Source organism: Eriocheir sinensis, chromosome 2, assembly GCF_024679095.1.
Source record: "Eriocheir sinensis breed Jianghai 21 chromosome 2, ASM2467909v1, whole genome shotgun sequence".
Taxonomy (NCBI): domain Eukaryota; kingdom Metazoa; phylum Arthropoda; class Malacostraca; order Decapoda; family Varunidae; genus Eriocheir; species Eriocheir sinensis.
The window spans coordinates 28,037,888-28,052,030 of record NC_066510.1 but is presented as its reverse complement, the minus strand read 5'-3'; the positions used below and the strand labels follow the sequence as shown (position 1 = coordinate 28,052,030).

The 14,143-nt window shown below is 47.0% G+C and overlaps 1 protein-coding gene and 1 non-coding gene across 2 annotated transcripts in view; both read left to right on the top strand.

The window, feature by feature from the left end:
- The first annotated feature begins 3,554 nt into the window (after positions 1-3,554).
- Trnad-guc (transfer RNA aspartic acid (anticodon GUC)) lies at positions 3,555-3,626 on the top strand. The gene has a single exon. It is a non-coding gene; the product is annotated as a tRNA-Asp (tRNA).
- An 85-nt stretch (positions 3,627-3,711) lies between these two features.
- The window catches only part of LOC127002111 (D-ribitol-5-phosphate cytidylyltransferase-like), a 64,378-nt gene continuing 53,946 nt past the window's right edge, over positions 3,712-14,143 (top strand). Inside the window, exon 1 of the mRNA XM_050867702.1 lies at positions 3,712-4,060. Coding sequence (XP_050723659.1) covers positions 4,043-4,060 — 18 coding nt within the window. The 5' untranslated portion in view covers positions 3,712-4,042. The remainder of the gene's footprint in view (positions 4,061-14,143) is intronic.

The window sequence follows — 14,143 nt, the reverse complement described above, 5'->3', positions numbered from 1 at the left end:
GTAACTTTGTGTTTTTTTCCCTTCCTCCTCCCCCCCTGCCCCCCTTCTGGTTTCACGTTGTTCAGGTTTTGTCTCTGTGCCGCGTACACAGGACCCGACTCATCAGTTGGTTACGGTGCATCTGGCGACCACCGGCGGCCGCTGAGGACGAGACATCTTTTTTTATGAAACTTTATAATCGTTTCTGTTACTTCATTGCCCTCAGCCCTCATCCCCTGTCAGCCCTCGCCGCCCTTCCCTCTCTTCCTCCCTCCCATCCGTCCCGCGGCCCAGCTGTGGCATCACGTGACTCACAAGGCCCTTAGCCCCGCGAGGCAGCCACAGGGCGAACACGACTTGGGTTAAACAACAACACGACCACGATATCGCCTGCTGTAGGCGCACAGGCCCGAACACTCCGCCCCGCCCCTCTCGCCTGTAAAGGAATAAAGGGAACAAACACCTTCTATTTACCGTTTTTAATTAACAGGTCTGTGTACACACGACTGTAGTTTTATTGCAACACACATTCCGAATGACCTCAATTTGTTCCTCTCACGCTCACGCCAGTGCACCTGCTCGCTCCGCGCCCCCGCCCCACGCCCCCGCCCCTTCCCTCAGCTCGCACCACTTCCTCGTGCAGTTTCCCCGCGTGTTTACACTCCGCCCGTATAAACAGTTGGCGTGAAGGAAGCCAGAGGGAGTGTGTGTTGTCAAGGGCGCGGCAGGGGAAGGCCTCACGTGCTGATCACCCTCGAGAGGAGAGCTCTTGTAATCTCCCCACTTCACCCCCTTGGACGTAAAGGATGCCTGCTTGCCTGCCTGCCTGTCTGCTTGTCTGCCCCTCCTTCTGCCAGTCTGAGGGAGGGGAGCCTAAGGGGAAAACGTAGATATGGCATGTTCTTTCCCCTTGGCTGTAAAGAATGTCTGCCTGCCTGCCTCTCTGCCTGTCTGTCTGTGTGCTTGTCTATCCCTCCTTCTGCCACTCTGAGGGAGGGGAGCCTAAGGGGAAAACGTAGATATGGCATGTTCTTTCCCCTTGGATGTAAAGAATGTCTGCCTGCCTGCCTTTCTGTCTGCCTGTCTGTCTGTCTGTCTGTCTGCTTGTCTACCCTAACCTCCTCTGCCAGGCTTGGTGAGGGAGGAGGGCCTAAGGGGTAAACGAATATATGCCATGTTCTTTCCCCTCACCCCTCCACTCCCTCCCCTTCCTCCCCCATCCTTCCTCCGGCACGCACGCACCCTGCAGCCAGACCCATCCCATCCCTCAGCCTGAGAGAAGAGGAGAAAAAAAGTGAGGTAAAAAAAGCGAAATGCCATACATGTTGAAGGGGTGTGTTCCGTAATGGTGTTTTGATTGATTGATGGCGACGTATGGTGTTTGCTGTCTGTCTGGCCTGTGTGTTCGTGTGTCTGTGCGTGCGTGTGTCTGTGCGTGCGCGCGTCTGCCAATTCGTCCGTGCCTGATTTATTCATTGAAGGGGTAATTGGCTTTGCTCTCTCTCTCTCTCTCTCTCTCTCTCTCTCTCTCTCTCTCTCTCTCTCTCTCTCTCTCTCTCTCTCTCTCTCTCTCTCTCTCTCTCTCGCACGTCGTAGTCTGGTCTGATTCCCCTCTTTTTCTCCTCCGTTGCCTCTCCCTCCTCCTCTCTCCCCTCACCACCAACACCCACTTGCTCCCCTCCGCCTTTAGTCAGATCAATAATGTGTCTAGTTTTCCCACTGTTCCACCATGTTATTACCTTCTTCACCCCTTCCTCCCCTCTCTCAACCCCTTGCACCTCCTCCCCTCCTTCCCTTCCCATCCACCCATCATGCCTGAGTCTCCACCTCGGTCCTGTTCTTAAAGAGTCTTGTGTCGGTATTGTCAGACGCTTCCGCCTCTCACATCAACTATTTCCAAAGGCCAGAAAAGAGATCAATCGGATTCTCATGAGCGTTTTCTTAGGTTCATGGTACGGAAGAAGGGTCAAACTACCACTCGGGTCATAAAACTACCCCAGTAAATGCCCACAACTACTAGGAAAGCCTTGTCAAGTATGTGTACTGTGGCGCCGATACGTTTGAAAATGCGATTCTAAGGTTCATGGTACGGAAGAAGGGTCAAACTACCATCAAGGTCATAAAACTACCCCAGTAAATGCCCACAACTTCTATGGAAGCCTTGTCAAACATGTGTACTGTGCCGCTGATACTTTTGAAAATGCGAGTCTAAGGTTCATGGTATAGAAGAAGGATCAAACTACCATCAGGGTCATAAAACTACCCCTGGAAATGCCCACAACTACTATGGAAGCCTTGTCAAACATGTGTACTGTGGCGCCGATACGTTTAAAAATGCGAGTCTAAGGTTCATGGTATAGAAGAAGGGTCAAACTACCATCAGGGTCATAAAACTACCCCTGGAAATGCCCACAGCTCCTGCGAAAGCCTTGTCAAGTATGTACAGTGGGCCGCCGAAATGTTTAAGAATATGACCCTTGAAGCTTGGGAAAGGCAGCTGGGCGGAGGAAGGAGAGGAAGAGAAGGAGGGAAAGGAGGTGGAGGAAGCAGTAACATAGACCACACTTCTCCCTGACACACGCAGAGGGAGGGCTTGTGTCTGGCGTGATAGAGAGCGTTCAAGGGGAAAGAGGGAGCTTGTGGAGAAGAGGGGAAGTACTAAGAGGCGGGGAGGAAAGGGGAGAGTGGGTAGCAGAAGAGGGCGTTGTATGGGCGAAGGAAGGAGAGGTGGGGACTATTAGGGGGTTGTAAAGAAAGAGGTAGACTAAGGAGAATGTGCTTTACCAGAAGAAATTTTGTTTATTCTTTTTTTTATTTTCCGTTTGTGTAGTTTTTTTTTTACAAAGGAGGCAGCTCAAGGGCAACAAAAAGAGTGTAGAAAAAAAAGCCCGCTACTCACCGCTCCCATGATAGACAAAAGTAACGAGTGGCCAAAAGAGAGGTCAATTTCGGGGTTTTGTAGTTTAATTTACTTTTTTTTATGAGGGGGGCAGCTCAAGGGCAAAAAACAAAAAGTAACAAAAAAAAAAACGACTCAAACGCTGCCTCATTTTCTTTATCTCCTCAATTGTATACTTTTCACAGCTTCTCCATTTCCGTTTGTCCGAGTTTGAGTGCATGAACGAAGCTGGAAATTTAGTTGAATTACTTTTTGTCTAATTTTGAGTAAGAATGAGGTTAGGACGTACTGAACTACATCCTGCCCCCATTACTGGCCAGCGGATGAAGATATCTACGCGGCCAAGGCCATAGTGATTACCTCTGCTGATAGTGCTAGTTTTACCTTTATTATTATTATCATTATTATTATCATTATTATTATTATTATTATTATTATTATTATCATTATTATTATTATTATCATTATTATTATTATTATTATTATTATTATTATTATTATTATTATTATTATTATTGTTATTATTATTATTATTATTATTATCAGCAGTCGCAGCAGCAGTATTTGTAGTAGTAGTAGTAGTAAGTAGTAGTAGTAGTAGTAGTAGTAGTAGTAGTAGTAGTAGTAGTAGCAGCAGCAGCAAGATATAAACCGATGATTCTCCCCTCACTCTCACTCCTCGGTAGTATAGTGGTTAGTATCCCCGCCTGTCACGCGGGAGACCGGGGTTCGATTCCCCGCCGGGGAGGCCTAGTTTTTTTTTTTTGCCCCACCTTGCGTGACGTGGAAATGGAAAATATCATTATTTTTTTTTTCGAAGGTTTGTGGTTTTTACTTTATTGAATTTTCCTAACTACTTTCCACCTACAATACCAACTACCACAATCACAAATACTCCTACTTCCACCACCAGTACTTAACCACCACCCCCACCACCACGTCAGGCCGCCGTCACCCAACACTCATCTCTTCCCCACAATTTCCATCACCGCTGCCACAATCTTCCCTTCACAATGCCACACAACCTGCCGCGCCGGAGTCCCACGTCCCTCACCGCAACCCTCGTGCCCTCAGGTCCTTCCGCCGCCGCCACCCCCCCCGGAGGCTCCCCAGCGGTCGGCCGTCACTGTCCGCTCCTTTGATCCTGCATCTTCCAAGGACACAATGAACGCCCACCCCCAGGTCAGTCCCGATCGGTTCTCCGTCGATAATCCTGTCTTGGGCAAGGGGAAGAAAGGAGAGGAGGGGAAGGCATAGCGAAGGGGAGTGTAACAGAGGAGGGTGAGAAGGCAGGGGGAGAGGGGAAGGCATGGAGGAGTGTTACAGGGGACGGGGAGGAAGGTGAGGGGTGGAAGGCATCATAAGGAAAGCAAAGGTGAATAGGGGAGAGTCTGGAAGGGGAGGAAGGCGCAGAAGGCAGAGGTGTATCAGGGAGAAGGGAGGAGGGGTGCTTTCTTAGTAGCACTGGGGGGGGAGGGATCGTGCCCCGCCCCGCCCCGCCCCGCCCCTTGTGACCCCGAGCAGCCCTCATAAAGGAGCACATTGGCCACACAGCCGCCACCACTTCCGGGCCTGGCGAGGCTTCGGGTACTACCACCGCCACCACTACCCTGAAATGTCCCCGTAAATAGACCCGAGGAGGAGGAGGGGGGGGAGGAGGAAAGGGAGAAGGGAGTGTAGACGATGTGAGGGCGGATTGCGACAACGAGGATGAGGGTAAAAAAGGGGACTGGGGAGGAAGAAGGGAATAAAGGGAGCGGCGGCGAAGACAAGGGAGAAAAAGGGAGGAGGCGGCGCCGGGTAATGGTTTGCTGTTATGTGTAATACTTCAAGCGGCGCGGGGTAATAATTTTGACTGTCGGGTGTTAATACTGACCGTCTGTCTGTCTGCCTATATATCGTTTTGTTTGTGTTTGTGTGGGTCTTCGTGTGTGTCTGTTCGTTCTCCTGTGTGTGTCTGTGTGTGTCTGTGTTAGTCTCTCCTTCTGTCTGTTTCTGTATGTCTTTTTGTTTGTATGTATCTGTGTTTATCTTTGTTTCTTTGAAGAGCATCATGTATTGACCCGGAAGATTATAACTGATATGACACTTCTTTGATTCATTCTTCTATCTCTTCATTCACTCACACACTCACTTCACTATCCATCCACTTATTCATTCATTTTTTTTCATTCACCAACTCATTCACTCATCTATCCGTCCACCTGTCTGTTCCTTCCTTCATTCCTTCTTTCATTCATTCATTCATTAACTCTCTCTCTCTCTCTCTCTCTCTCTCTCTCTCTCTCTCTCTCTCTCTCTCTCTCTCTCTCTCTCTCTCTCTCTCTCTCTCTCTCTCTCTCTCTCTCTCTCTCACACACACACACATACACACACACACACACAGTCATCCATTCATGTACTCAGGCGCCAGGGTATTTATAGGTGCATGGTCTTAGGGTGGCTTTTTTTCCTTCCCTTCCCAGTCGTCTGTGGCACGGAGTCTGTCGCGACGGTGTAACTAACTACTTGCTACCCCTCCCTTCTCTTCCTCCCTCCCTCCCTCCCTCCCTCCTGTCTTTCCTTTCTCCATTTCATCTCTTTCTCTTCTCCTCTTTCCTTCTCTCTTCTCTTCCTCCCCTCTCCCTCTCTCCCTCCCTCCTATCTTTCCTTTCTCCATTTCATCTCTTTCTCTTCTCCTCTTTCCTTCTCTTTTCTCTTCCTCCCCTCTCCCTCTCTCCCTCCCTCCTGTCTTTCCTTTCTTCATTTCCTCAGTTTCTCTTTCTCCTCTCTCCTTGCCCCTTCCTTCTCTCTTCTCTTCCTCCTCTCTCCTTCCCTTCTTCCTGTCTTCCCTTCCTCCGTTTCATCTGGTTATCTTTCTCCTCCTTCCTTTCCCCTTTTTTTATACGTCTCCTAACTTTCCCGTCCGTCCTTTTTCTTTTCATCTTTATTTTTCTTTGTGTCTTTTCCGCATTGTTTCGTTTATATCTTCTTTATCCTCTTTTTGTATTTATATGTCTAATTTTTTATCTTTTCTACGTTTTATTTTTTACCTTTTTCCTCTCCTTTCCAGTTTTATGTAGGTGGTATTTTTCTTCATTCCTTTCATTTTCCTTTCCTGTTTTCTTTATTTTCCTTCAATGCCCCCTCGTTCTCTTGCCCCTTTTGTCTCTTGTTTACTTTCAACTTTCAACTGTTCCTTCAATCTTCTATCTACTCTTTCGATCCTCTTCCGCACCGAATCGTGTTTCTTTTCCTTCCTTTTCACCGTACCCATTTTTCTCTTCCTTTTTTGTTCCTTTTCCTTCCTTTTTATCTCAATCTCTCTTTCCCTTTCTCCTCCTCCTCCTCCTCCTCCTCCTGCTTTTCCCCCTCCTCCTCCTCCTCCTGCTTCTCCCCCTCCTCCTCCTCTTCCTCTTCCTCCTCCTCTTCCTCTTCCTCTTCCTCTTCCTCCTTCTCCAGAATAGTAATACAAACCAACTGTGGGGGAAAAAATATATACCTGAGGAGAACGTGACTAAAAAAAAAAAGAAATAGTGATACAAATACAAAGTCAATGACGGTACAAGGACAGGAAGCGAAAAAAAGAAGAGAAAAAAAAAACTTTGACACGTAAAGATACAAATTACCACAGCTTAATCAGATAAGAAGGCGTCCGAACGAGAGGGAGAGAACCACAAAAAGAGACACGTAAAAGATATGATAGAGAATAAATGGGAGAAGAGATACCTATATAAAAGGGATAATAGAGAGGTGTGAAGGGGAGGAGTGGAAGGATAAACGCACAAAATAAAAAGGAAAAGAGAAGAAAAAAAGAAAATCAAATTGCGGTGTTCAGGTGTAGGAAAAAGGCTTGATATAAACACACTCATCTGATAGGGATAAGACGCATGGGCGCAGATCACGGCCGAGATAGCGAGAAAATTGAGGGAGATTGGCCACTCCTCGTCGTGAACTTAGGATTAGGCTCGATTAGGGAAGCCTTGTTGGGCGGTGCGGCGTGTGTATGTGTGTGTGTGTGTGTGTGTGTAGCGGTGCGTATCCCCGTATTAGCATCCACGGTGGACAACAGAGACAGACAAACACGGCCGAGTTCAGCCGCCAGAGCCTCGCCGGACAGCCCCTGCAGCCCCGTCTTCGTCCGTCAGTCTGATCGCATCGCCGCCGAAAATCACCGCCTTAAAAACGGACCCGGACCAGCCTCGGCGTCAGGCATTCCCGCGACTTGAGATCTTGTTACCGGAGAGTGATCATCGCGACACAAGGCCCACTAATGACGCCGTCCGGGCCCCACCGAGCCCTCCACTTGGCCCCGCCGCCGCCCCGATACCATCACGGCGGAGCAACAAGAACGCGCTGATCAGCCTCTCACCATCACAATGTATCAAGATGACTATCGTTCTTCTCGTACACTATTGGCATCGCTCGCCCCAGGTACGCATCGACCCTCGCCGTGATGAGTATCAGGCCCGATGCGGCGTCGGTAACAGATCGTAATGTACCGCCGTGGGATCAAGATAAGCCACAAGTGTTGGCGGCCGCGGCAGCTGACTTCTGGGGCCATGTTGGCGGGGCCGGGGACCACATGGCTCAAGGGTTCGGGCGGCCTGAGAAACACTCGCCTCCCTTTTCTTGCCCGGAGTTCACTTCATAAATGCCTCTTTATTTTTTTATCCCTCCTGTGAAGTATACAGTGAGAGGACCTCCGCCGAAGGGGGTTGTCCCCAGCCTGGACGCCACCGCTGGGCAGCATTGTAGGGCCTGGAGGGGTTGTCGGTGCCCTTCCTCTCGCCTCTCTTCGCCCCTCAACATCCACTTACGCAATAACATATTTTTTGTCGGTTGCGCCTCCGTTTGATTAATGTTGCCTCACTCCTCGCTGGCGAGAGGCCGAGACGGAGGCAGAGGCGGGCAGGGACCGGGCGGGCGCCGAGGTGGTCACGGGAAGGTTTGGCAAGACCGAGGAAAGGTTTGAAGGGCGAGGAATGGTCAGCGAGGAGCCAGGAACGGTCAGCAACGGTCAGCGAGGGACGAAGAACGGTCACCGAGACTGTGTGAGAGGGATGAAGAGCGCAATGCAGAGGAAGGAAAAAAAATAGTGTTAGGGTTCGATCGTGGGCATCAAAGGGAAACAAAATAGTTCATCTGATCTCCGAAACGATGGACAACATACAAACCCCCCCAAAAAAAAAAAAAATGTATAGATTACGAGGAAGAAGAAAAAAATAGATATCAAGAGTATGCGATGAGAGTTACAAAAGATGCCGATAACCCGATAGATTTCATTAAAGCCCCGAAACACCTTTATCGGGAAGAGGGGAGAGGAGAGAAAAGAGAGAGGGAAGTCAGCGTAAGGGGAGGCTGGCAAGTAAGGAGAAGAGGAATGATAGAGGGGGTGGGGGAAGGCAGCATATCCCTCTCCCTCTCCACTGAGCATGCTGCCTAAGAGAGATGGAGGGGGAGGCGACAGCATATCCCTCTCCATCCTCCCCTCGCTGACTTCCTCTCCCTCGGCCGCCTCAGATATCAGCTGGGCGGCCCCGATCAACAATACCCTCGCCGGAATTACCTCGTGGCTAAAGAAAGTTGGGGGGTCTCTTCTCTAAGGGGGAGGAGGAGGAGGCGGAGGAGGAGGAGGAGAGACCAGGTGGCTCCGTGGGTAGTCGACGTTTGTGGCAGGGTAAGTGTGGGCTCGGCTAAACTGAGTGAATGGAAGGGGCGTCTTGAACTGTGTAGAGGCACCACCACGTGTCTCCTGCTGCCCTCCCTCCCTCCCTCTCTTCCTTCCTTCCCTCTCTCCCAGCCTCCCTTCATTCCTTCCTTCCTGTCTGCCTTCTTTCCCTGCCTTTCCTTTTCCAGCTTTTCTTCCTTCCTTCCTTGCCTCAAACAGCCTCTCTCCCTTTCTTCCTTCCCTACCTCTCTCAGCTTTTCTCCCTTCCTTCCTTCCTCCCTTACCTACTTCCATCTCCCAGCATCCCTTCTTTCCTTCCCACTCTCGCTCCCTCCCTCCCTCCATTTCTCAGCCTCCCTTCCTTCTTTCTCTTCTCCCTGCCTCCCTTCCTTCCCTCTCAGAATCCCTCTCCCAGTCTCCTTTCCTTCCTTCCATCCATCCCTGCCTCTCCCAGCCTCCCTCCCTTTCTCACTTCCTACCTCCCTCCCTCCCTCCCTCTCCTTCCCTCCTCCCTTCCTCTGTTCCCTCCATCCATCAGTCTATTAGCGAATGTCGTAATGTGAGAGAATGTGGAAGTGGAGGAAAAAAGGGAGACGATAAGGAGGAGGAAAGAAAAGACGCCTTGATGCTGCTGTGTAACGGAAGAGAGAGAGAGAGAGAGAGAGAGAGAGAGAGAGAGAGAGAGAGAGAGAGAGAGAGAGAGAGAGAGAGAGAGAGAGAGAGAGTCTTCTTCTCTTGACAACATTAACTGTACACGACGTCAACTCCCTCTTAGCGGTCCTCATTTAGACCTTAAAAAAAGAGAGAGTGAGAGAGAGAGAAAAAAGAGCCATTCACGACCAGCCCATTCACGACGTCATCTCGCCCTAGTAAAAAAAAGGAATGTAATGGCGTGAATAGCTTGTAAATGAAAAAAAATAATAGTGTGTGTGTGTGTGTGTGTGTGTGTGTGTGTGTGTGTGTGTGTGTGTGTGTGTGTGTGTGTGAAAATAAATTAAATAAAGCAAGAGAGAAAATACAGGTCGTGAAAGGTGTGAATGTATTTCAGAGAGAGAGCAAATCCATTAATAAACATTAGAGAGCATATAAATAAGTCAGTCTCTCTCTCTCTCTCTCTCTCTCTCTCCCCTCCCCCCCCCCCAGTGACAAATGATACAAGGGAAACTAATACAAAAAAATAAATAAGAGACGAATATATGACACTAAGAAGCGATGATAAATACATGAAAATAGCCACACAAATGAATAAATAAATGACAAAACATGAGAAATGAACACGAGGGGGGGGAAAAAACGCGTGGTGGTCTGGGAAATAAAAATAAAAATACAGAAAAAAAACTCGCCGGGTAAGTGGCGGAGGAGGGGGGAAAAAGCGGGGTAGGGGGGGGGGGGGTGAAAAAAAGCAGAGAGGAAAATAGTTCCTCGCGAAGCTTGATAAAGACTCGGATGTTTTGTACGGCGGAGCGGCAAACATTTTTTCTTTCTCTTTCTCACATAATAGTCAGTGACGTTTTATTTGATTTTTTTTAATGGGGTTTTATTTTAATTTTTTTTCTTGTTTATTTATCTTAATTTGTGTGGCAACGAGATGGTATTTAGTGCAAGTCGGTTTTATGTGATTTTTTTTACTGTTTTTATTTTTATTTTTTTCTTGTTTATTTATCTTCATTTGTATAGCAACGAGATGGTATTTAGTGCAAGTCGGTTTTATGTGATTTTTTTTACTGTTTTTATTTTTATTTTTTTCTTGTTTATTTATCTTCATTTGTATAGCAACGAGATGGTATTTAGTGCAAGTCGGTTTTATGTGATTTTTTTTACTGTTTTTATTTTTATTTTTTTCTTGTTTATTTATCTTCATTTGTGTAGCAACGAGATGGTATTTAGTGCAAGTCGCATCACCACACAAACATCAAACAGGAATGAAAGACAAAAATTCATGGAGGAAAGTCGTTTAATCTGAGCTGTAATACTTTTCCTTATATTTATCTTTATCATTATGTATGTAATTCTTTTTATACATTTACAACACTTACGAAAGCCACAAATCCAAGGAAGAGGACAATTCGGAATTCAGCTGCTCAACTTATTCGTAATTCATCCAATTTGTATTTCTTCATGATTTTTTTTTTCTTACGACACTATTACAAAAACCACAAATTAAAGGAGGAGGATAATTCGAAACTCAATTACTTTACTTATTCGTATTTCTTCATGTTATTTTTTTCCTTACAGCATCATTACAAACTATACCTACATCAAATATCCGTCTCATAATCTTTCCTTCACTGTCTTCAAACCGCCAAGCACATGAGTCTAGTGATCTTTTAATCTCATATCCATTTACTCGCTATATCACTGCAGTCACATCGCTTAGCTTTTACTCTTTTTTTTCACCGCACTAATACGATTCGCACCTGAAAAGACTTCCTCATTAACTTTCACGCCGCCCTGACCCCGTGCACTCAAGCTCCACCTGACCGACCACTCGCCTTTCAACCCTTCGCCGCCTAGCCCGACTCTCCTCCCCACCTTTTCCTTGCCTGTCACCTTTCATATACCCTCGTTGCTGCTTTTTTTCTCGCGCTCCCCTTCCGATTCAGCCCCATCTCTCCCCTGCCCTACCTTCCCTTCCCCCTCCCGTGCCTTCTCTCGCCCCCTCCTCCTCGTCCTCCTTCTCTGCCTCCTCATACCGCCTCTTCCTCTGTGCCAATGTCAGTTTGTCCGTGTTCTCGCCTCGACCTGTTATGTTAATGTGTCCCTGTTGACTGCTGCACCTGGAGAGAGAGAGAGAGAGAGAGAGAGAGAGAGAGAGAGAGAGAGAGGGAGAGGGAGAGAAAGGGGGGCGGGGTTCAACTTTAATATTTCATCACCTCCGCGCCATTCTCAAATTGACTCCCAATATTATGATTTCTCGAGTATTTGCTGAAGGATTTGATAACGCGCGCGCGGTCACACACACACACACACACACACACACACACACACACACACACACACACCACGTCGGAGAGATGAAAAAGAGAGGAAGAAATCACGAAAAAAGTCAGTGGATGAAAATATTAGTATAGAAAAATGTTGGAAAGAGGAAAGGAAAAAAAAGGGAAAGGAGGAAAAGGAACAAAAAGAAAAAGAGGAGGAAAGGAAGTGGCGGAAAGAGATGAAACCACGGAGAGAGAAGAAGGAAGATGGGATACTAGCAGCAGAGAAAGAAGGGAAAGAATCGTGAAAGGAAAATAAAAGAAGGGAAAAAAAAGAGAAAAGACGGAAGAAGTCAGGGAGGAAAGGAAGTGACGGAAGAGGATGAAAGCACGGAGAGAGAGAAGAAAAGGAATGGGGGGGCAGGGGAGGAGGAGGAGGAAGGGCAAGAAGGCAGGAAGGGCATCGGGCAAGCCTCCCTCCTTTGAGAAGTAATGAGGCGAGAGGTGATCATTCCTGCCCGATTTCGCAAGGTCGTGGAACTCCCTCATTGTGCCCTGCTAAAAACTACTCACCAGATGGCCTGCCTTCCTCGACCCTCTTCCTCCTCCTCCTCCTCCTCCTCCTCCTCCTAGGATTCTTGTAGTGTTTATTTTCACCCATGCTCCCCTGCACTCGTTCTTAATTTAGCGTCTACTCCTGTCTTCCTCCTCCTCCTCCTCCTCGCTCTCAGATCCTCCTTACCTCCTCTCCTCCTCCTCCTCCTCCTCCTCCTCTCTTTCTCTCCATTACAGGCACGCTTTCTTCCTTTCTTCTTCCCTTCCTTCCTTTCTTCTTTCTTTGTTATTATTTTCTACCTCTTTTTTTCATTACTATCTCTCTTTCTTCTTCCCTTCCTTCCTTTCTTCTTTCCTTCCTTCCTTTCTTCTTTCTCTGTTATTATTTTCTACGTCTTTTTTCGTTACTATCTCTCCGCCCTTTTAATATATTACGCTCTTGTTCCCTTCTCTGTTACCATCGTTCTCTCTCTCTCTCTCTCTCTCTCTCTCTCTCTCTCTCTCTCTCTCTCTCGTGCGCGCGCTCTCGCTTTCGCTCTCTCTCGTGCTCCTTCTCGTTCCCGTCACCTCCATTCACACTGCAATTAATTTACTTTTCATCGCCAGCCTCCCCTCCTCTCCATCAGCTTACTCCGTATAATTTTCTCATCTCCATCTCCATTTTAGGTCTCCTCCCCCTTCTCCTCCTCCTCCTCCTCCTTCATTGCTGCGAGCTGCTTTCCTTTCCTCCTTTTCCTTCTCTCTCTCTCTCTCTCTCTCTCTCTCTCTCTCTCTCTCTCTCTCTCTCTCTCTCTCTCTCTCTCTCTCTCTCTCTCTCACACACACACACACACACACACACACACACACAAACATAAACACACACACACACACACACACACACAGAGAGAGAGAGAGAGAGAGAGAGAGAGAGAGAGAGAGAGAGAGAGAGAGAGAGAGAGAAACAGCTGCAGCCTTATCCTGGTCACCCTGAAAAGGTCTCTCTATTCTCCCTACTCTTGTCTTTTCTCCCTTTTCAACTATTTTTTCCCTCCCTATTCAGCCTCTCCTCCTCCTCCCTCCTTCCTCCTTCCGTCCGTCTTTCATCAGTCTTTCTTATGCTCTGTTTCGCTCTTCATTTTTGCCTCTTTGTCAACTTTCGTGTGTGTGTGTGTGTGTGTGTGTGTGTGTGTGTGTGTGTGTGTGTGTGTGTGTGTGTGTGTGTGTGTGTGTGTGTTTGACCCTTTTCCTCTGACATTCACAGGAAGTTTGTCGTTGAAGAAAAGAGAAAGTGATCATTTACACTTTATACAATTTCCCTTTTTCCTCAATTTTACTTTTTTCTTGTGGTTTTTTTTTTTCTCCTCCACTCAACAATCTCTCATTCTTTTACCTCTCACATGCGTTACTCCTCTTCCTCCTTCCTCCTTTACAGTTTATACGAATTTTCTTTTTCCTCGAATTTCCTTTATATTTTTTTTCTCCACTGAACAATCTCATTCTTTCACCTCTCACGTGTATTACTCCTCCTTCCTCCTTCCTCCTCATCCTTTACAGTTTATACGAATTTTCTTTTTCCTCAAATTTCCTTTATATTTTTTTTCATTCTCCACTGAACAATCTCATTCTCTTACCTATCACGTGTATTACTTATCGTCCTCCTCCTCATCCTTTACAGTTTATACGAATTTTCTTTTTCCTCAAATTTCCTTTTTATCTTATTTTTATTCTCCACTGAACAATCATATTCTCTTACCTATCACGTGTATTACTCCTCGTTCTCCTTCCGCCTCCTCCTCCTCATCATCTTCATCCTTTACACTTTCTATGACTTTTTTTTTTCCTCAATTTGTTTTTTATCTTATTTTTTTTTCTTTCTCCACTTTACAATTTTTTTTTCCTCACATATGTTGCTTCTCGTCCTCCCTCCGGCTCCTCCTCCTCCTCCTCCTCCTCACCTCCATCATCATCATCATCGTCCTTTACACTTTATACGACTTTTTTCCTCAATTTGTTTTTCTATCTTTATATTTCTTTTTCCACTTTACAATTTTTTTTTTTTTTTTTTTTTTTTTTTTTTTGCCTCTCACATATGTTACTTCTCGTCCTCCCTCTTCCTTCTCCTCCTCCTCCTCCTCCTCCTTCTCCTTCTTCTCCTCT